At 37.3% G+C, this 22506-nt stretch overlaps 1 protein-coding gene across 2 annotated transcripts in view; it reads right to left on the bottom strand.

Annotated features, from left to right (window-relative positions):
- Crebrf (CREB3 regulatory factor) overlaps positions 1-22506 on the bottom strand; it is a 62174-nt gene that overhangs the window by 11646 nt on the left and 28022 nt on the right. For both annotated transcript variants that reach the window (XM_010622163.3, XM_019207221.2), the window contains exons 4-8: positions 20973-22056; positions 11587-11781; positions 9113-9302; positions 7867-7940; positions 6837-6959 (exon numbers count right to left, since the gene is read on the bottom strand). In XM_010622163.3, the coding sequence (XP_010620465.1) occupies positions 6837-6959; positions 7867-7940; positions 9113-9302; positions 11587-11781; positions 20973-22056 (1666 nt within the window). The remainder of the gene's footprint in view (positions 1-6836; positions 6960-7866; positions 7941-9112; positions 9303-11586; positions 11782-20972; positions 22057-22506) is intronic.

The raw sequence follows: 22506 nt of genomic DNA, 5'->3' as shown, positions 1-22506 counted from the left end.
ATAAATAAGTGTTAAGAAAAAATGTCGAAACAGAATAAGAAGGATATATTAAAAATTCTGTCTAAATATTTTAACTGCATCTTGTCATGAATAAGATAAATTCATTGTTGAAACATTTTGGAAGATCTATCACTTGGATTTTTTTTTTCTAAGACAGGATCTCACTATGCAATTTGATGTGGCCTTGAACTCACTATGTGGTTGGCTGGCCTTGATCTTGTGGCAATCCTCCTGCCTCAGCCTCTTGAGTGCTGGGATTACAGGCAAGCACCACCATGCTTGGCCACCTGGATTTTTAATTAAGGAGAAAACAAAATCCCCAAAACTGACGTAGATAAAAGGAGACAAAAGAAGAGACAATGAAATGCAATGTGTGATCCTCAAATGGATCATAAACAAGAAAGTTATAAAAGGAAATACTGATACAACTGGGGAAATGTAAATATAGACTCCAGAGTCTATATGGTATTCTATCAATGTTCAAGTACTTGGATATAATATCAATCTTGTGAATGAAGAGAATGTCTTTGTTCAAAAGATACGAGCTAAAATAGCTAGGAATAACAAATTACATCTATAAGTCACCTGCAGATATTCCCCTACCAAATCCATAAACAGACAGAAACAAAAAACAAACAGCAAAATATTAACAACTGGTTCATTTGGAACCAGAAGAGATCTAGAATAGCAAAGGCAATTCTGGGCAACAAAGGCAAGGCAGGGGGCATCATAATTCCTCACTTGAAATTATACTACAAAGCTACTATGATAAAAAACAGCATGGTTTTTTGAAAAAAAAAAAAGACCCCAGGATCAATGAAACAGATTATAGAAGACTCAGAGGGCTGGGGATTTAACTCTGTGGTTCTGCCACCTGCCTCAAAAGCGCAAGGTCCCAAGTTTGATCCCTAGTACCCCCCAAAAAAGAAGATGCAGAAACAATGCCAGACATACTCAGCCATATCTTTGACAAAGGAGCCAAACACCTTCGCTGGATGACAGATAGCCTCTTCAATAAATGGTGCTAGAAAAACTGGTTTACCACATGCTGAAGACTGAAACTAGACCCATATCTTTCATCAGGCATTAAATTAAAATCAAAATGGATCAAAGATCTAATTATCAAAACAGAAACAGTCTGCTGGAAGGCACTGGTGTAGACAAAAGACTTTATGAACAAAACCCAGGAAATGTCACAAAATATCAATAACTGGCCTCTCATCTTACCAAAAATCTTTTGCATAGCAAGAGAAACCACCAACTGAGTGAAGAGAACTCATAATATGGGAAAAAAGTTTTGCCAACTATTGCTTAGACAAAGGACTACTATCTAGCATATATAAAAAACTAAAAAAAAAAAAAATTCAGACTCCCCACCCCAAATTTAAAGACCCAATGCAAAAGCAGGCATCTGAAATGAATAGACACTTCTCTCAGATGAAGTAAAAACAACAAATAAATATATGAAAAAAATGTTCAACATCACTGGTCATTTAAGAGATGAAAATTTTAAAAATGCTGAGATTCTATCTTACTCCAGAAAGAATGACTGCTATCAAGAAATCAACCACTAACAAATGCTGGAGAGGTTGTGGGAGAGAAAAGGAATGGCTTCCTTACTGTTGATGGGTGTGTAGACTGGTGCAATCACTGTGGAAATCAGTGTGGAGATTCCTCAAAAAACTAAAACTAGAGGTTCCATTTGACCCAGCTACTCCCCTTCTTGGTATCTTCTGAAACAATTAAAAGCATCATATCACAGCAATATATGCACACTCACATCTATAGTGGCATAATTTATAATAGCTAAATCTTGGAAAACAGCCCAAATGTCCATTAACCAATGAATTGATAAAGATGATATGGGATTTTTACACAATGAAGTACTACTCTGCCACAAAAAGGATGACCTTGAGATATTCATAGCTAAATGGATGTACTTAGAGACCATACTCTTAAGTGACATAAATCAGGCACACATCTTTAAACACCACATTGTTTCTCTGGTATGAGAAACCAAAAGTGTAAATAAGGACTAAAACATATAATAGATATTGGAAATGGGAAGAAGATGTTCAAATGGGAAGGGGAAAGGGGGAGAGGAGGGACATCAAAAATGTGAAAACAGAAGGAAAAAATAGAAACAAAGCTTTTATATATGGAAATGCTGAATGAAGGGAGGGAATGGGAAAAAGGGAAGGGGCAGGATATATCATGTACAGGTACAAATTGCCCATGATAAGTCTTATCACTGTGTACATCTAAAATGTACCAATAAATTTTTTGCTTCAAAAAAAAAAAAAAGAAAAAAACAACAACTGGTGAACTGAGCTGAATGAAATGCAGATGTTCACTATACTATTCCTTTCTATTTGTCTGCAGGACTGAAATCTTAAATGGCAAGCTGAAAGAAAACATTAAGTATACATTTCAAGTTATATTTAACCTGAGTTCAACCCCCAGTACCAAAAAATATATATACATACGTACACACACACACACACACACACACACACTTAAAATGCAACCCACAAGACAAAAACACAAAGCTGCAAATTATCAGAGGACACACAAAAGTGAAACCTTAATAAGGGATTATACAGTGTGATTAAAAAAGACAAGAAAGGTCATATAAATAAATCATATCTTCTGATGACAAAACTAAAACTAAATACCTCTTGTCACTCACAGAATGATTAACAAAATTCAACTACTACACATAAAAACCTAAGAATATATTTTATGGTATGTGTACCTCAGTGTGAAGTCCCTGGGTTCAATCTCCAGTATCCACAAAAACCCCAAAAAATCAAAACCAAACTAAAACAAAAAATACCACTAAAAAGTAAAATTACTATCTTATTTAAAATTTTAAATCTCTTTAAATTTAAAAAAATGGAAACAAAGCTTTTGTAAATAAGGAGGGGAAGAGGTGCTGTAGGGAGGGGAGAGGAGTGGGGAAAAAAGAATCAAGATATATCATGTTCAGGTACAAGTACTCTATGATAAATGTTAGCATTATGTATATCTAAAATGCACCAATAAAGTTAATTTAAAAAAGTAAATCAAACATAAAAGTTCAAAGTACTTGGGAAATGGTGAAAACATATGACACATTAAATTTATGAGAAATAATTACATTAGTTCTGAGAAGAAATTTTCAAGAGCTTGTTGTTTATATTAATGACCAAAAATGAATTAAAAGAATGTAAGAACTTAGTTAACTCAAGAAATTAGACAAGCTGGTAAATTCAAGAACTGATTCTTTGGAGCAAGAAGTAGAAAAACCTACAATTAATCTTGTCAAGAAATAAGGAAGAAGCCCAGTGTGGTGGCACATGCTTGTAATCATAGCTATTCCTGCAGCTGAGGCAGAATTACAAGTTTGAGGCCAAATTGGGCAATTTAGTGAGATCTTGTCTCCAAAATTAAAAAGGGCCCTGTAAGGAGCCAGGCATGGTGGTGAACGTCTGTAATCCCAGCACCACAGAGCCTGAAGCAGGAGGACTGCCATGAGTTCCAGGCCAGACTGAACTACACAGCCAGACTTTGTATTAAAAGGGGTGGGGAAGGTATAGAAGTAACTCAGTGGTACAGCACTTGCCTAGCATGGGTGAAACCCTGGGTTCAGCCCCCAGTACAGGACAAAACAAAGAAAGGAAGAAAAGAAGGTGGAAAGGAGGGAGAAGAGAAAAAAGAAAGAACATAACAGATACAAATACAGAATGAAAATGGGAGCACTACTCATATAGGGGAAATCAAAAAATAAAGACAAGGTCAATTTTAATAAATTTGAAAGTCTAGAAGAGGATGATTTTTCTAAGAATACATAAATGATCAAAACTGACTCCAGAGAAGCTGTACTCTAACAAATTCTTATTAGGTTAAATACTTTCAAAGTACTACTACCACACCTCTGAGCTTCTCAGAGAGAAATTCTGGAAAGATGACTGTATGCAGCAGAGATTTTTAAATCTCCTTTTTTCTCATATAAAAACAAGCAAATGAGGAGGGGAATATAACTATGCTAGAGCACTTACCTAGCATATTCAAGGCCTATAGTTAAATTTCCAGCAATACAACAAAAAAAACAGAGCAACCAAATCCATGGATAACTGGCCCAAGTGGCACACAGCTTTGTAATTCCAAGTAGTGGGGAGGCTGAAGCAGGAGAATTACTTAAGTCCAGGAGTTAAGAGCATTGTTCGGGCAACAAAATAAGACTCTATCTCTTAATAATAAGAAAGCTCTAAGTGTGGTGCTACATGCCTATTATTCTGGCTGGATGCTTCCAAGTTTGAGCTCAACTTGGGCAATTTAGCAACTTAGCAAGTGCAAAGGTTCTGGGTTCAATCCCTAACATCATCATAAAACAAAAGAAAAAACAAAAACTGATCAAATAACCTCCTGAAACACTGACAAGTGACAAGCTCTCTTCTGAACCTGAACATTAAAGGTGGGGGACAAATATCAAAGGCTATTAAGACCTGAATGATGCTGAAGCTGCTGCCTGCCTCACAAGGGCAAGGGCCGGAGTTTGACATCTGGTACCAAAAAAAAAAAAAAACCAAAAAAGACTCGAATAATAACAGCATTTATTTATTCAATGGTATCAGTATTTTTGTGAGATAAATGAAAAGGAAGAAATGGACCTGAGAATAAATTAAATCTAAAATAGTCAATATGTTATTATTCACGGAAAACAAAAGAGGCCAACTTAAGAACTGCAGCTGAATCTGTGAGACATTTTGAACTCAAAGGTCCTACAGTAAGATGTGAAGGGGACCACAGTCAATCCTCTGGGAATTCAGAAAACTGGCAGATCAGATCTTGCAGGAGAGCCAGCACTGATAAGAAACCCGTAGGGCTGGCATTAAAACTGAGCATTACAGAAGAAAATATATGAAATATAGATATGGTCCAGATCAAATGGGGGTAAGGGGAGCAGAAGAAGAAATTTCAGAATATAAACTGTCATGTTTAACCCTAACTGAAAAAAGAGAGGACTCTGTGAAGCAACAAAAAGTTATTGTGTTGGCAAAGAAATAGACTGGAGGATCACCGGAATAGATTGGAGGACAAAGAAACAACTCTGGATGTACTCAGCTACCTCATCTTTGACAAAGGAGCCAACCATCCTCAGTGGAGGAAAGATGTAGCCTCTTTATTAACAGTGTTGGAAAAACTGGATTTCAACCGCCAAAGATTAAAACTAGACCCTTATCTTTCACCATGCACTAAACTAAAATCCAAGTGGATTAAAGATCTAAATATCAAAATAAAAACACTAAACTTGCTGGAAGATAAGTTAGGTAAAACTCTTGAAGACAATGGCATAAGATAAGACTTCATGAACAAATCCTCAGTAGCACGGGAACTAGCACAAAGAATCAACAATTGGGACCTCATCTTATTAAAAAGCTTCTGCACTGCAAAAGAAACTACCAACAGAGGCAAAGAAGATCCAACCTGCAGATAATGAGTTCCTAAAAGAAAATCAAATACTAATAAATATCTGAAACTACATATTGAAAGAATACACCTGCATATGTGAGAATATCAAAGTTAAATGACTAACTTTAAACATAGCTTACTAAAATAGCAAAGATTTAAAGAAAAAGTAAAGATCATTTTGGTATCTGGTAAAAACCAGCAAACAAGTGACATAAAAACTGTACAGTTACTAGTTTTACAATAGAAATACTTTATGGCAGAAGAAATTGGAAAAACATACTCAAGATACCCAGGAAAGAAAATGACTCAAGGATTTTTATATCAGGCAAAGAAAACTGATTTACAAATATAAAGGAAATATACAAACTTATCAACACACAAGAGCTTTAAATTAAAAAAATAAAAAGATAAAAATAATTTTTCTTATATTAAACTCTTCTTTCCATCTAACAAAAACTGAAATCCTTAAAAAAAAATGGTTTGAAAGAATACTCAGAACATCATAACAGTACCAGTGCATTTGAAGAAAGTCAAGTAACTCATTACTGCTTCCTGTTTTGCTTCATGCTTGAAGTAATTAAGTAAACCAGATGAAAAAGAAAAGAAATGATTGTTAAGGAAAATATCAATATCTGGGATCTACTGTTCATGTGAAATTGTTTTCAGTGTCAGTATGATTTTGTTCAAGACAAACATGGCCTTTTACTTTGTGAATTTAACTTTGGATTTTCATGGATTTTAAAGCCTTTGGGATGCTACTGATCTGTAAGATAATTTGCTCCTATGGTAGCTAAGCTCCTTGGCCTGTAGAATTTTTATGTCTATGTCTCTCTACCTACTACCAGTTGACCTAACTTCAGAATGCCTGCCTTTCTAATTGCTATAGTGTGCAAACTGTTTAGGGATGGGAAACCAGACAACCACATTTATTAGAATCATGTGAAATGTATTATTGATCAAAACAAATGAGACTGTCAAGAAAGGTATAAAGTAGGCTTAGAGCTCAGAGCCTGCTTTTTATCCTATGAAAGGTTAAAGTTGCTAAACACTTCTCTCTCTTAAGAATTAAAACTGTACAATGACTAAGTCTAAATTACAAATTGCAGTAATCAGCAGTGTATGTTTAGAAACCTTAAATCTCAAAAGACAAAACTACTCATAAAAGAGAGCAAATATGAGCTGGGGATATAACACAGTGATAGAGCATTTACCTAGGATGTGTCAGGTCCTAATTCAAATCCCCAGCACAACAAAAAAGAAATAGCTATAATGAGAACATTTGAGTATTTCCTTAAACTAAAAGAACTTTTACTATCTCCTTGAATCACATACCTTATACTACATGCTATTATTTTTTTAATGAATTTATCCAAAATTCTTACCAAGAGTTTCTTTAATAAGGATTTCAAGCTTCTGCCCCATGTTAGGTCCCCTTTCCTCTCTTGGATTCTGTACCCGATTTACAATCTCTTGTTTGATGGAGTTGATTACAAATAATAAATTATCTGTAAGACAAAACAAAACACTTGGAACATATCACCAACATGGAAGAATTTGCCTTTACTTATGTAATAGTAAGAGATAAGCAATTTAAAAATGAAAGAACTGGGGGGTGTAGCTCAGTGGTAGTCCACTTGTCTAGCATGCACAAGGCCCTAGATACAACCCTGAGTGTCAGAAGAAAAAAAAAATCTGGGAAATGTCAAAAATGTGGATCATAGTGGGGCATGATGGCACACACCTATAATCCAGGACCTGGAAAGCAGAGGCAGGAGGATCACGGCTACCCTGGGCTAGATAGTGAGTTCAGGGTCAGCCTGATCTACAAAGCAAGACCCTGTCTCAAAAAAAAAAAAGCATTCCTGGGTTCTATTCCAATTCAAAAGATGTAGGGAGAAGACAGGGCCGGGATTTTAGCTCAGTGGTGCTGCCACCTGCCTCACAAGGGCCAAGACGCGAGTTTGATCCCCAGTACCAAAAGAAAAAAAGGGGGGGGGCAGGGATTTAGCTCAGCAGTTTGGTGGCCTGCCTTGCAAGTGCAAGGACCCGAGTTCAATCCCCAGTACCAAAAAAAAAAAAGTGCACAGACACACAAAGGTTAAAATATTCAAATCAAGGAAAATATTAAAATAAGTAAACAAAACTGGGTAATCAACACAATTATAAAACAGGAGAATGGTAAGCAGACCACCTCATGACTGTAGTGATGAGATTGGCTTGAGCAGCCTCAGACATAAGACACCCATACACTAAGAGGAAGGCAAGAATGAAAGTAGGCATGTGGCTTTCTGAATGGATCAACAAAAAGAAGGCTGGGCAAAATGCAGGGCAAGCAAACAACAAAACCAAAGAACAAGAGAGGTCAGCAAAGTTAACAGGAGGTTAATCAAATTCTTCAATGTTCAGGTTTACCATATTCGGTATTGAGGCCCCATAATTTCACTTTATTAGCTTCATACTGGGCTTTTTTCTTTAACCGACAAGCTCTGTAAAAGGAAGTCGCTATTAGTTCACTTTTCTTTTAAATATGCAGAATATACTTCTTTTTGCTTCTGTTACAAATTCTCTAATAGTAACCAAAAATCACTGCATACTGATGTTTACCAAAGATCAGTTATAAAACATGTTCAAATCATTTATCCAAATTGATTTTTAAAATTAAGCACACATTTAAAAATAAAGCTATAACAAGTACACACCTATTAGTGTGACTAAAAAAACTGAAAATAAACAAAAACTGATGATATCAACTATTATAGAGGATGTAAAGTAAGTACTGTAGAACACTCATTTGTTCCGGTGGGAATGTAAAATGGAACACACAACTACTCTGGAAGACAGTCTGGCAGTATAAAGTTGAACATACACACTTAGGCATTTATCTAAGAGAAATAAAAACTTATGTTCACACAAACTCCTCCAATTCAATGTTTATGGTGCTTCTATTATACTTGCCAAAAACTGGCAATAACTCAAAAAGGCTGTTCAACTGGCAAACAGATAAAGTATATATTATACCCCTAATGAAGGTATGTACTACTCAGTAAAAAAAGGAACAAGAACTCCACACAGTGACATGGATGGATCTCAAATGCCTCATGTTAAGTGGAAGAAGCTTGATTCTAAGGACACACACAGTACATTCCATATACCGCAGTCCAGAAAAGGCAGACGAAAAAGAGATTAGAGGTTGTGAGAGGCTGAGGGTGGGAAAGAGGTTTGCTTTCATCATTTTTTAAGGTGATGAAAATATTCAGTATCTTTATTATGATGGTAGTTATATGACTGGTTATGTTTGTAAATTCATAATTAGCAAGGTAAATTTTATTGTAAATGATACCTCAATAAACCTGATGCACTAAAAAAGTAAATGAAAAATAAAGCTGCAAAATGTTCATTGTTATACTATATGGCAGTTGCAGCTGAATCCATTGTTTTCCTTTCAAAAACTTTTTCTAGGGAGTATAAAACACGTTTTACCTTCAAAGGAAAAGTGTAATACGCTTCAAAGGAAAAGTATAATACTCTTATTGTAGTATTTATAGAAGAAAACTTTTATTTTTGAATAATGGTTTAAGAACACCTCTTCTATTAAAACTTAGAATCTAACTTCACCACCTAGACTTTATTCACATGAGTAAACATTATTAGCATTTACCTGGAAGCCAGCTTATTTTTTTCCTTCCTTGACCTTGGCCGAGCTGTTAAGGGCAGCTCACTGACTGGAGTCAGGTCACTAATCACTTTATTCAACTTCCGTAACTCATTGCCTATCTGGAGTAGTTTTTTAGGATTTGGAGTCAGGTCCTCTACATCAGTTCTCCGTGACTTCTTTACTGCATATTTTCCTTTAGACAGTTTAAAAGAAGTTAAAGTTAGCTCATTTGTGTGAACAAAAGATACATTTTCCATAGTCACCACAGTTTCTTGCCAGACGTGGTGGCTCAGGCATATAATCCCAGCACTCGGAGTGGGGGCGGGGGGGGGCAGGAGGATCAATGCAAATTTGAGGCCAGCCTAAACTACATAACAAGACCCTGTCTTAAAACAAAAAAAACGGAGTGAGGATTTAGCTCAGTGGTTTTGCTGCCTGCCTTGTAAGCACAAGGGCCCAAGTTCAATCCCTGATACCAAAAAAAAAAAAGAGTCTTGGGACGTTTCTAGTCTTAGTATGTTTAACAACCTAGAAGGGCTAGCCTCTTTCTATCTTTTCACGTGTGGCTGAAAAAAATGAGGATGGGTTGTAGTTGTATGTCAGTGTATGTCAGTGTATGTCAGTGGTGGAGCACTTGCCTAGCATATGCAAGGCTCTTGGTTCCATCTCTAGCACCACAAACAAAGGTGGGGGATGCTATTTCACAGTTCTAAATTTTCCCAAGTCCTTTTTTACTCCTAGTTTTCTAACCCTAGTACCATAGATTCTTAATTCCTTTCATGGAATTAAGCAGCTCAAATTTCAGAATGGAGGTCAGGGATTTAGCTCAATGGCACCATGCCTGCCACAAGGTACTAAATTCAATCCCAGGTACTACAAAAACAACAACAAAAAATCTCAGACTGGAGTGCAAGTGTACACAAAAATCAGGGATAGGATATAATATTTGGTCCAGAAGGCAGTTTAGGTATTTTGCCCAAAAATGTTTTGATGCTGAAACTAAAAAACTGTCAAACAGATACATTTTTGTGCTGGATCAAAAATTCAACAAATAACGACCACCTTGTTTGAAAGCTCTTCTTTGGCTGCTTTGGTAAATAACATTACAGAACACTCCAGTGGTCTTCCCCTATATCACTCCAGGGAAAGGGGATGGTTCTGTCCTCTGAAGTTCTATAGCAGTAGTGGTGAACCTACAGCATATATGCCACAGCTGGCTGTTTGTACTATTGAAAGCTCTAAAAGGTTAGCCATCACTGTCCTTTCCTAGAACTTTCACAAGCTACCTAGAATTATTCATTGAGTTTATCATTTTTGGTAGAAAATTGAACAGGATGTAAAAATTTCATAATTATTCACTGGAAGGTAATACAGTACAGGATCTGGGTGCTGATGGACAGGGAAACTGAGGCACAAACCTTAGATATAATTCCTAGCCTCAAACATGCTTAGCAACTTGAATCTGTAGCATAAGTAAATACTAAACTGTTTATTGAGCATGATACTTAACTAATACTTCCCCCCTCTGCCTTTTTGGGTAAAGACTTCGGATTAATATAAAAATAGCATTTGTGGAAAAAAAAATCTACTTAATCATAACTCTCTAGGATAACAATTCAAACCTTAACCTACCTACGATTATGAGTATCTCATGATTCCTACTATGGCCTCTCTTACCTCCTTTGCTTTCCTCTCTCCCCACTCCTCACTCCCTCAGTACTGCGGATTGAATTCAGGGCCTTCATACTGAGCTACATCCCTAGCTCTTTTTTATTTTGAGACAGGATGGGTCTTGCTAAGTCACTAAGTTACCCAAGCTGGGCTTGAACTTGCAATCCTCCTGCTTCAGAATACTGAGGTTACAAGTATGTGCCATCATGTCCACCTTTATCACTCCTTTTTCCACAACTATGATTTCTTTTCTTTTCCCCACCTTTTCTCTATATTCCAAAATCCTCCTTTACAGTTAGCTTTGAGGATTGGAGAAAAATGGAAGAAAGGGAGGCTGCAGCCCATTTGCATACTCCTCAGTCTTACAGCAACTGTGACAGTTCAGCAGCTTCCTGGCCCTTTCCAGAGTTGAGTAAGTAGAATAAGAAGGTACTAGACATGAAATAAATGTTTATACTTCCCTTCCTTCTGCTTAGGTGATGGCATTTGACACTGGTAAAAGTTATCTATGGGCAAAGAGCAGTCATAGCACATACAACAGCTCTACTATTTCCCTTTCTAGCTGGCTACAAAGGGCTAAAAACCCAAGTACATGGAGTAAAAATTATGGCTCAGTCTCTCTATTTAAAATGACACTAAGCCAGGGATTTAGCTCAGTGATGATGCTGCCTGCCTTGAAAGCGCAATGTTCCAAGTTCGATCCCTGGTACCAAAAAAAATAAATAAATAAATAAATAAAAATAAAATAAAATTTAAAAGTAAATAAATAAAATGACAATAAATATTCAACAGCAACTCTCCCTTACCATGATGTAAGCCATTTTTCTGATACATATTGCTTGGCAAGGTATCTCGGTTCCATTCAGATGGCCTCAGAATCCTCTCTTGCTGTGATGGTGTAAGCTGTTCACTATACTCCCAGAAGTACCTTCTTTTACCTCTTTTTCGAGAGGATATTGAAGTCATCTCCTTCAAATCTTCTACAGAGTCATTTTCATAACCTTAAAAAAAGGTCATGAGAAAAGGTTAAAAAAAAGATTATATTCAAAGCTGAGAGTGGTTGGAAAGAGATAGCGTTTGTCTATTTCAAATTGTTAAACCCCATAAACTTCAATACACCAATCAAAACAAAAAGATTCTTTTTGTAACTTGAGACATTTTCTTTCATCTGGAAACATCACTAGCATGACAAAGATAATAAATCAGGTCTATAAAGTAAGTTAACATATAAATCTCTCACAAAATATTCAGAGATTAATCACCATTGAATCCTTGGGTTTCTCTTGGGTTTCTGTAAATTAGGATATGGTACTCTCTTGTTATCTTCACATGGGATTGAGAGAACAGATATAGCTCCAGGAATGTCAAAAGTACCATTAGATAATGGTACGTAGATACTATACTGTGATTTTAAAATGTCCTCCTTTTAGTATTTACATATATGAAACAGCTCAGAGAGTAAGCTGTGTACATCTCTACCCCTCTACTGTGGCACCCTAGTTTTGTGAGGGAGTTTTTTTCATACCTCCCACACTCCCTCATTTGTGAAAGTACGAAAGATAGCTCTGACCTAGACTATCAAATAAAAACTTGTATGTCTATTTGGCTAATATTTTACTAGAAGCAATATATATTTATTTAGGTGGTACTGAAGGATGAACCAAGGATTTTTGCACTGAGCTGCATCCTTAACCCTTTTAAAATTTTTTATTCTGAGACAGGGTTTCACTAAGTCATCACAGCGGGACTTGCTATTTCACTTTTAAGAAAACACTTAATTCTGAGCTGTTCGAACTGTTGATCAAACCCAACACAGGACAATCTATAAATCTAAAATATCTTCAGAGAATGACTGTCTTAGGTGAACTGTGCAGCATTAATGCTAAGTAGATGAGGAATAGGGTGTACACAGCATGTACACAAATCCAAACTTAAAAGTAGCCAGGAAAAACAAGAAGGCACTGGCCAGGAAAAAAGACCATTTTTTCCTCCTAAAAACATGACTCCACTAGAACCGTCACTAAAGAAAGTGATGAAATCTGTTCATTTTGGGAAAAAGTCTGAATTTTAAAATTGTATGAAGTGTTGTTCAGATTAAGAAGCAATTAGCAATACTATTCCATTTATATGCCATTCTGGAAAAGACAAAACCATAGAGACAGCAGCTGCCAGGGGTTCTGGGTAAAAGAAGAGAATGACTATAAAGAAATATGAGGGAATTTGGGGGCCTCAACTATTCTGCAATCTGATTATGGAAGTGGTTATATGATGCTATGCATTTGTCAAACTTGTACCTCAGCACTGCAAAACAGTAATTTATACAAGGGTACACGCCAAGAGAAGTAAAATTTACTATATGAAAATTATACCTCAATAAGCATGATTTAAAAAAAAAAGGATAAGAGCTTTAGCTCAGTGGTGCTGCCATCTGTCTCGCAAGTGCAAGGTCCTGAGCTCTATCCCTGGTACCAAGAAAAAAAAAAAAGGATAAGCTGGGCATGGTGGCAGTGCATACATGAAAAACCAAAAAGGATAAACTTGGAGAGCAGAATAATTTCTATCCAATGGTCCAAACTAGTTTTTTGTAGCACTGCTGGCATTTACAGTGAAGCCATATGTTGCATAATGTTGTAGAGAAATATTTGAGTAATGTGTTATTCCAAGACTTTACTGCTATTTGGACATCATAGAATGCACACACAAACCTAGGCTGAGGTGCATACTGTCATATATTCTATATGTGGTTCATCATTAACTGGAATGTTTTGTGTAGAACACTATCATGTTAACTTAGTGCTCATGTGGTACTTTAAAGGAGTATGGCAAGAACTGTGACACGAACCTTAGGTTATTGAACAATGTATAAGTGATAGTACTTTTAGAAGTCTGATTTTTAAAAACTGTGTCAAATACATACAGTAATAGCTTTTTTGTGTGTGTTTTTGAGACAGGGTCTCACTATTTAGCTTAGGCTAGCCTTGAACTCATGGCAATCCCCCAGCCTCAGCCTCTCAAGTGCTGGGATTACAGGCATGGAATAAAGCAATAGCTTTTGACCTGTTGTGTTTATGTTTCATCTCAAAGAATTTCATCTTGTTCCAGTTATCTACCCAGGTTTGGAAAAGGTACAAGGGACATACTCTGTCACCAGAAATGATCTTTTAAAAAAGACCGTTGGATCCACACTAATCTAAGCAAATCTTACTGGCTCACAGAGATAACCCTAGTTTGAACTAGAAACATCTCAACACAGGCTAATGCACAACCAAAACAGTCTCACCTTCCGTTCAATGACTACACTGCTGTACTACTAGTCTACCCCAGCCCAAACCACAAGGAAAAAATTTTAAACAGGTTCCTCAGGCAACATATTCCCCTGGATATTTTATGTTCCTTTAGCTACTAACATTTACCTTTGCCTCTCCTCAAACAAAACACCACGCCCCTCACTTCATGTATTGTATATCATTTGACATCTAAGAACCTGGTGAGGAAGAAATTATTAACCCCAGTTGAGCAAATGAGCATACTCATGGTGGACTGACATGACCTGGTGCAGCTGGTACTGAATCAGGCCACAGTGACTCAAGATTCTAGCTCCAAGTGGACTTCCCACTTTTCCCATGCCTACCTTCTTAAATGGCCTGATTGGATTTTACTCACACATTTTCCATGTTAAATTCAAGGACTCGTGAAAAATTTTATTTCTTTTGTCTCACCCAATTTGACTACTAGTTTCATTTACTTACATATATGTCTTTCCCAAATAAATAGTTAAGGACTATGTTTTCTTTAACTTATTAACATTTTCTAGATGCATACATCATAAATTCACCATCTCTCCCTCCCTGTCTCCTTTCTTTCTCTCTGTGACACACACAGAGGATTTGTTGCCTAAAGCCACTCATTATTCAATACAGAGAATATAGTGATTAAGTAGAATATAGAGAGACTACATTCCCGGATCACTGTTCTAAGGCTATTTAGGGGCATTAAATATTTTTCAAAGTGTGTTCTAAGGAACGCTATTATCATAAGATAAAGCTTCACAATCAAGCAAATACTGTGATCAAATACCTTTTTTTATTTTGGCACCAGGGATCGAACTCCTCCAGACCTTGCGCTTGCAAGGCAGGTCCAACACCACTGAGCTAAATCCCCGGGCCAGTAACTTTTAAGAACTCTGATCCTATAGCTGTCTCTTGACAAATTACAGGGCAAAAAAGCATGTAAGACTGAAATGGGTTGGGTGTATAGCTCAGTAACAGAGCACTTGCTTGGCAAGTTGAGGCCACGGGTTCCATCCCTGACAATGAAAAAAAAAAAAAAGACTGAGAAATTGTAACTGTTAATAAACCCATTCATGGTTGAGGCAGGAGAATCACTGTGTGAGGCCAGCCTGAACTACACAGTGAGATCCTGTCCCAAAAAAACCAACTCCCCCCAAAAGAAGGCTGAGAAGTTATAACTGTCAATAAATCCATTGCTGGTGGAAGCAGGAGGATTGCCATGAATTTGAGGCCAACCGAAGCTACATAGTGAGTTGAAGGCCAGCCTGAACTAATAGTGAGACCCTAACTCAAAACAAAAACAAGCCGGGCATGGTGGCTCTCACCTGTAATCCCAGCACTCAGGAGGCTGAGTCAAGAGGATCACTGTGAGTTCGAGACCAGCCTGGGCTACATAGTGAGTTCTAGGTCAGTCTCAACTACATAGTGAGACCCTGTCTCAAAAAACCAAAAAAACCAAAAAACCAAAAAAAAAAACCATTCCTCTCTATATAGCTAATACCCAACAGTGCCTGACACAAAAGCAGACACTGAAAAACTTTTTAAATATTTTAAGCCATTTCCCACAAAATACTTGGTCAGCAGCACTTGTGGCTGCAGTGCTTAGTCCAAGCACTAAGTGTATAACTCACAGATAATATTCTTAACCTTACTCCCAAAGTTTGCCATGAAATGTCTTGCTTTTATTATTATTTTTACTTTGCTCTGGTATATCAATAGTCTTTGGAAACAAAAGGTAACATTCTATTTGTATGTCATTCTCATTTGAGTAGTGGTATTTCCATTTACAAAATATAGGCTTTTTTTTTATGGAACCGGGGATCAAACTTGGGACCTTGTGCTTGCGAGGCAGGCAGCGGAACCACTGAGCTAAATCCCCGGCCCCTCCATTTACAAAATATAATTCATAGTTGCAGAAAATTATGTGAATTCTGGCAGCAATCTGCACTGTTTTTTCTAAATTGAAATTAATGCAACATTTTCCATGGACTCTTTTCCTTCTTTTTTTTTTCTGATATATCACTATAATGATTAAACTCATTCCTTTCTGATAATAATTATCAAAAGGAGGTAAAAAAAGATCATATTTACTGCCTCAAATTCCAATCACACACTGCTTTCCTTGCAAGCACAAGGGCCCAAGTTCAATCCCTTGTACAAAAAAAAAAAATCCAATCACTGGTTAGTGCAGACTACTGCCATTAAGCTGGTAAAGTCAACTGTGCAAAGGCTTAGTGGGGATTAAAAATAAACTCATTCTAGGCACCCAAATTTTGGTCTTAGAACCACGTAATTTCACAACCCAAACAGTTGTAGCTAATCCACAGAATAGGCTCTATTAAACTTTGGCAGTCAGTCCAGAATAGGGACTGAACCTCTATTTTGCACCTTTCCTGGAACTTTGTAGGCTTATGAACTGTTGCAGCCATCTGCCAAGAAACAGCATCAAGGGAGCCAGTCACTACAAAAGAGCCCTTGTAAACCATCAGCTACAAATTAAACCAATCACCTACCCTAAAACTAGCACTCTGCAGGATCTATCCTTACTTTTCTTTCTGCAATCTAAGATTTTTTTCACTATTTCTAACAAATAATTCACTTTTACATTCCTGAAATGCTTGTTTAGCTCTTCAAGAAAAAGGGAAATTTTATTTGCAAATTTAAATAAAGCCCAAATAATACCATAAACTTGTGTTAATTTTATAGCCCAAATAATACCATAAAATTGTGTTAATTTTATAGTCATTAACATTAACGTTCGTGAACTGTCCAAGTAATACTAATCAAAAGGGTTTATTTCAAGTCATTTGGAAGTGAATGAAATGAAATGCTATGCAAACGTTCAATATTATTAAATAGGTACAAGAAGAGAACCTGACCCTTCTAAGTGCCAGCTAATAATGTTAAAGCCACTGGCCGGTTGCTAAAGAACAACAGCTCACAAACAAGGGTTACTCTACAAAGGACATGGGAAGAGGATGTGGCATGACAGGACAAGGCCAACTATGAAAATTATTCCCCTTCCCTGTATGAGTCAAAAGGCTAAAAAAAACCCACGGAAATAAGAGGTCAATTTATATATTTATACTTATTTTTATTTTTTGTTTTTTTGTTTTTTGAGACAGGGTCTCACTATGTAGTTGAGAATGACCTGGAACTCACTATGTAGCCCAGGCTGGTCTCGAACTCATAGTGATCCTTCTGCCTCAACCTCCAGAGTGCTGGTATTACAGGCGTGCACTACCACACCCAGCAGGGGTCAATTTATTATGTGACTTTCATGGACCTCTTCTCTCACACATATATCCACAAAGAATCAAATGAAATGACCAAGGATGAATTTTAAGTGGAGTTAAAATTAAAATAAAAGACCAGGCATAGTGGTGCATGTCCTTAGTTGCAGCACTTGGGAAGCTGAGAACTGCAAGTTCAAGGCTACCCTGGGCAACACAGTGAGTTCACACATTCACATTAGGACCATAACTCATATGTCTTGCTGCCAGGTAGCTTGAAACAACTTGTGGTACATGCATGACAGTCCCATTTTATTAATTTTATCAGTAAAAAGACTGATAAAAGTGATTAGATTTATTTGTACCATCAGTGATACAAGCCGCATGAGGAACAGTCATGCATTGTACCACCAGTGGTTCAAGCTTGTAGGAACATGTTAAAAGCCAGCCTGGACTACACAAAAAGACCCTGAAAAATGACAAATTAAAGTCAAAAGAAAAATCAGCCCCATGTTCCAAGACATTTCCTGAGAATCCAGAAGGTAATGGCACAGCACTAGGTTCTAAACCCCAGCATGGTCTCTGTAGATCCAGGGCCCATGCTCAGCCATGTCAGGTGTGGTCCTATGAACCCAGATTTCAGGCTAGACCCAGGCACCAGGACAGCCCCTATGGTCCTAGGCACCAGGCTCAACTGCCCAATGATTCAGGCAAAAGGCCATAACATTCCATGCCTATAGCAACAAGCCTGCATATGGACTCCTCTAGCTAGCTTGCTGTGAATCTCTGCATAGGCTTAATGAAGGGTTTTTTTTGTTTTTGTGTGTGTGTGTTTTTTTTTGTTTTTTTTTTTTTGAGGCAGGATCTCACTATGTAGTTGAGACTGACCTGGAACTCACTATGTACCCCAGGCTGGTCTCAAACTCACAGTGATCCTCCTGCCTCAGCCTCCCAAGTCCTGGGTTTATAGGTGTGCACCACCATGCCCAGCATGAAGGGTTTTCTGTGGCAAAGTCAGTCTGTAAATACTAGATGAGACACATACATTTTCAACGAATAAAAATAAAGCACCAGTAACTGACCCAAAATAAATGGGAATCTAAGAAATACCTGACATGGTATTAAAAATAATAATCTTACAGAAATTTAATAAATTATAAAAGAACACAGATAACTAAACAAAATCAAGAAAATGATACATGAACAAAATGAGAATTCAACAGACAGAAACTATAAAAAAGAAAATAAGCAGAAATTTTGCAGCTGAAGAAGTTACTTAAACTTGAAAACCTCTCCTTCCAGAGCATTTCAATAGACTTAATCAAGGAGAAAACAAATCAGCAAACTTAAAGGCCAGTTATTTGAAATTACTCAATCGAAGAACAAGAAATAAGAATGCAAAAGATCAAATAAAGAAAGGCTAGCACACTGAAGAGATACCATCAAGTGAAACATTATAGAAATACCAGATGGAACAGAAGAAGAAAATGGAGTAGAAAGTTCATTTTAAAAAATGACTGGAAAAGGAAACAAGCATCCAAATCTGTGAAATTCAAAGAATCTTAAGTATATTGAACACAAAGTCTTACCATGTAGTTCAGGTTGGCCTCAAACTCATGGTGATCCTGCCTCAGTCTCTAAAGTGCTGAGATTACAAGCACATGCCACCACAATCACTGACAAGAATTTTTTTTTTTTTTTTTTTTTTTGAGACAGGGTCTCACTATGTAGTTGAGACTGACCTGGAACTCACTATGTAGCCCAGGCTGATCTCAAACTCACAGTGATCTTCCGGCCTCAGCCTCCCAAGTGCCGGGATTACAGGCATGTGCCACCACGCCCAGCTATTGACAAGAATTTTTAAAGTGGAGTAAACGGTATGGTCTTTGCTTGCCTTGGTGATGGTGGGATAGGTACAAGCTTGTAAATATTTCCTATCTTTTCTTTGTCTCCTCTTCCCCTGCCCATCTACCCTAATCCTAAATAGGAGACAAATTAATAGGACTGTCCAGGCACAGGAGCATTTACCTGTAGTTCCAGCTCCTCTGGAGGCTGAGGCAAAGAGGATCATTTGAACCCCCAAGTTCAAGTCCAGCTTACACAACAGACCCCATCTCAAAACAAACAAACAAACAAACAAACAAACAAATAGGACTGATCTAGATTTTAAGGACCACACACAGACAGCATTATGACCTTCCATGGGAAAGGAGCTATACAAACCACCCCTTGTTACCAAGACAAGTTTTCTCTTTTTTTGGTATCAGGGACCCAACTCCAGACCTTGCGCTTGTGAGGCAGCAAGACAGGGTTTTTTTAAAAAAACTTTCAATGCAGATTTTAAGAATGTGCCAAGAAAAGAACTTTCTTATCAGTACAAAAGACAACTACTCTATCTAAACTATTCAGAGTTCCACAGCAAACCAAAGGGCATATGTCCTCTTCATCAACATTAAAGTATCTTCATTTTCCATACTTAAAACTCCAAATCAAGAAACTTATTTCTATCAACTGCATAAATCTAAGCACTTTCGTGAGAAAGGCTTAACCAAAAGTAAAAAGTCTTTAAGCAATAATAGTGCTTCACAGGCTATAATATACCTTAAAAAACTTCCAGAAAATTAAATATCAATATTAGACTGCCTGAAACCCTAGCAATCAATGAAACAAAAGGGCTCTCTTTTAAGCAAGTGCAGTGTACACACCTGTAATGCCAGCCCTCTAAGAGGCTGAAGCAGGAGAATCCCAAGTTTGAGTCCAGCCTGAGCAACTCAGCAAGACTATCAAAAAATAAAAAGGGCTGGGGATATAACTCAATGGGAAGGCCCGGGGTTCAATTTTCAACACCACAACTGAAAGGGGCTCTTTTTGATAATTTATAGTATATGTGCTGCCGAAGTGAGCACTCTTTTTGATAATTTATAAAGTTTATTTTAAAACAATCCAGTTTGACACAGACTACTAGTATTAATACTTTTGAAGCAAGTCATTTTTGCTTAAATTTGAAGATCTTCACTTCTTTGTGCATTTTTATTTCCATGCCACTGGCAATACCATTTTCATAAACCATACCAGCCAACTAGTGGCAACAGCCCAAGCATATATGGGCTGAAGTGAACACATTTCCCACAGGTTTCATTTTTCGTTCACCTTTTTACTTATGCACACTACATATACTAGAATCCCTTCATGCTTTTCAAATTCTAACATGTATTTTTCTTAAACAAATAGTGTGAAAATGAAATGCAGCACATACAAACAAAATGCTTGTTTTACATTATTCATTAAGTTGACTTTGTTATAGGCATGAATAATGTTAACCATCTTAGATACTCCTAATTTGTCTCAGCCATAACAGAGGGGCATGTTATAAACTGGAATACATTTTAAGGCAAGAGTCTTGGCATCTTTGTACAACTGCTCAAGAGATGATCCATCAGGTCATTTAACCTAAGACAAAATAAGCTCTCAGGGAGCCAGCATAGAGACTACTACGTGAGCAAAAGTGATCATTTTAGAGCGGCTTGAATAGAAAAAGGGTGTTACATATTTAAGTCAAGCTATTAAGTCATTTAATCCCTCCACTAAAATAAAGCAATCGTCAAAACAAAACTTCCTATTTCAAAACAGCAACAGGTCAGTTTAGTAAGCCTCCAAGCATTATAATACCTGGTTCAGAAAATGTGTCACTAATATCATCATCTTTGTCATCTTCATAATCCTCCTCCTCTTCCTCCTCCTCGTTTTCAGAGAGTTCATGCTCACTTCCAAACCCTTCATCGTGGTCCTCATCATCAACATCCTCCTCATCCTCCTCATCTTCTTCAGGATTGCCTTTGGTTGGCTGTCCTCCCAAGTTATCAGAGACAAAAAGAGAGTAATTGTGCTCTTCTTTTTTCTGGGATGAATCTGAGACTGACATGCTAGTAGAAAGGTTGCTACTCTCTCCTACAGCAACTGACCCAGAACCCTCCTGGGGTAGGGGACTGAGTAACAGTTCCTGGGTTTCTTTGAAAGGCAAAGTGGGAGTGGCACGACCCTGAAGAGGCTCCATTCCCTTTTTCTCTTGTCTCTTTGCTACAGCTCCACAGTAGCATGTGTTCTCCTTTGCTGCATCCGTATGAGCCTGGCTCAGCAAGGGCCGGCTCTGTTGCACTGAGCTGATCTTTACTTTCGCCTTTTTTACATAGTCCTTACATTCAACATGAAAGTTCACCTTTTCATTGTGATACATGTTGGCTTTCACCATGATTTGTGTGCTTGAAGTGGGTTTATGTGCTTTTTGGACACAGTCTGACAAAGGAATCTCAGCCTGAAGAGTCTTTGAAGAGCACACAGGGGCAGCTGCTCTATTTGTGATCTTTTTACCAGGGAATGAAGAGGGCAAGGGATTTTGTTTGACACTGAAAAGTGAATCAGGATAATAAAGAGAATCAGAAACAGACTGAGAGTCCTCACTATTAAGCTGAGCCAAAGTTGGAGTTTTACTTATGACCTCTTCATCTTGGTAAGGGCTAGAAAAGTCATCAAGACCCAAGTAATCCACTTCTTTTGTTCCCCAGATGTCACAGCTGGTTAGTTTGGTGTACTTGGTTAAGTCTTCACAGTATGTATCCCACTGTTCCCAGTTTGAGGTTAAAGCACCCTCATTATCCAGGACATCTGTGTAAGACTCCAGATTTTCAATGTCTTTGCAGTCCTCCAAAGAAAGGAAGTTGTCTCTAGGATTCTGTTGGTAGTTCATCTCTCTATCCTAAGAAAAGTTTAAAAAAAGATATCACACACCATATTTTAGGAAGCAAATATCTGCCTCCAACCTCACTTGCATATGTCCGACCTCTAGTCTGTTCTAAGATAAAGGCTACTGACATGACACAGTACTATTCCATATACTTCATCATTTACTTGGCAACAACAATGGCAACAACAACAAAAAAAAAAAGAGGGAAAATAATGTTCCTTGAGAGGTTTGAGTATGGCCCAAATGTTGAGCTCTTAAACTTTACCATAAACATTCTTCCTGAAGTAAGTTTATGCTTCTTGGTATTAGGAGCATTTGAGGACCTTTAAAATAAGCTTCAATTGGGTGTGATGTACATGCTTGTAATCCAAGCTACATGGGAAACTGAAGCAGAAGGATCTAAAGTTCAAGGCCAACCTTGGCACCTTATCAAGATCTTGTCTGATAATTAAAGTAATTTTT

The sequence above is a fragment of the Fukomys damarensis genome, unplaced genomic scaffold (assembly GCF_012274545.1).
Source record: "Fukomys damarensis isolate Sample0158 unplaced genomic scaffold, DMR_v1.0_HiC HiC_scaffold_9, whole genome shotgun sequence".
Taxonomy (NCBI): domain Eukaryota; kingdom Metazoa; phylum Chordata; class Mammalia; order Rodentia; family Bathyergidae; genus Fukomys; species Fukomys damarensis.
The sequence above is the reverse complement of the archived record's forward strand: the minus strand, read 5'-3'. Positions and strand labels throughout refer to the sequence as shown.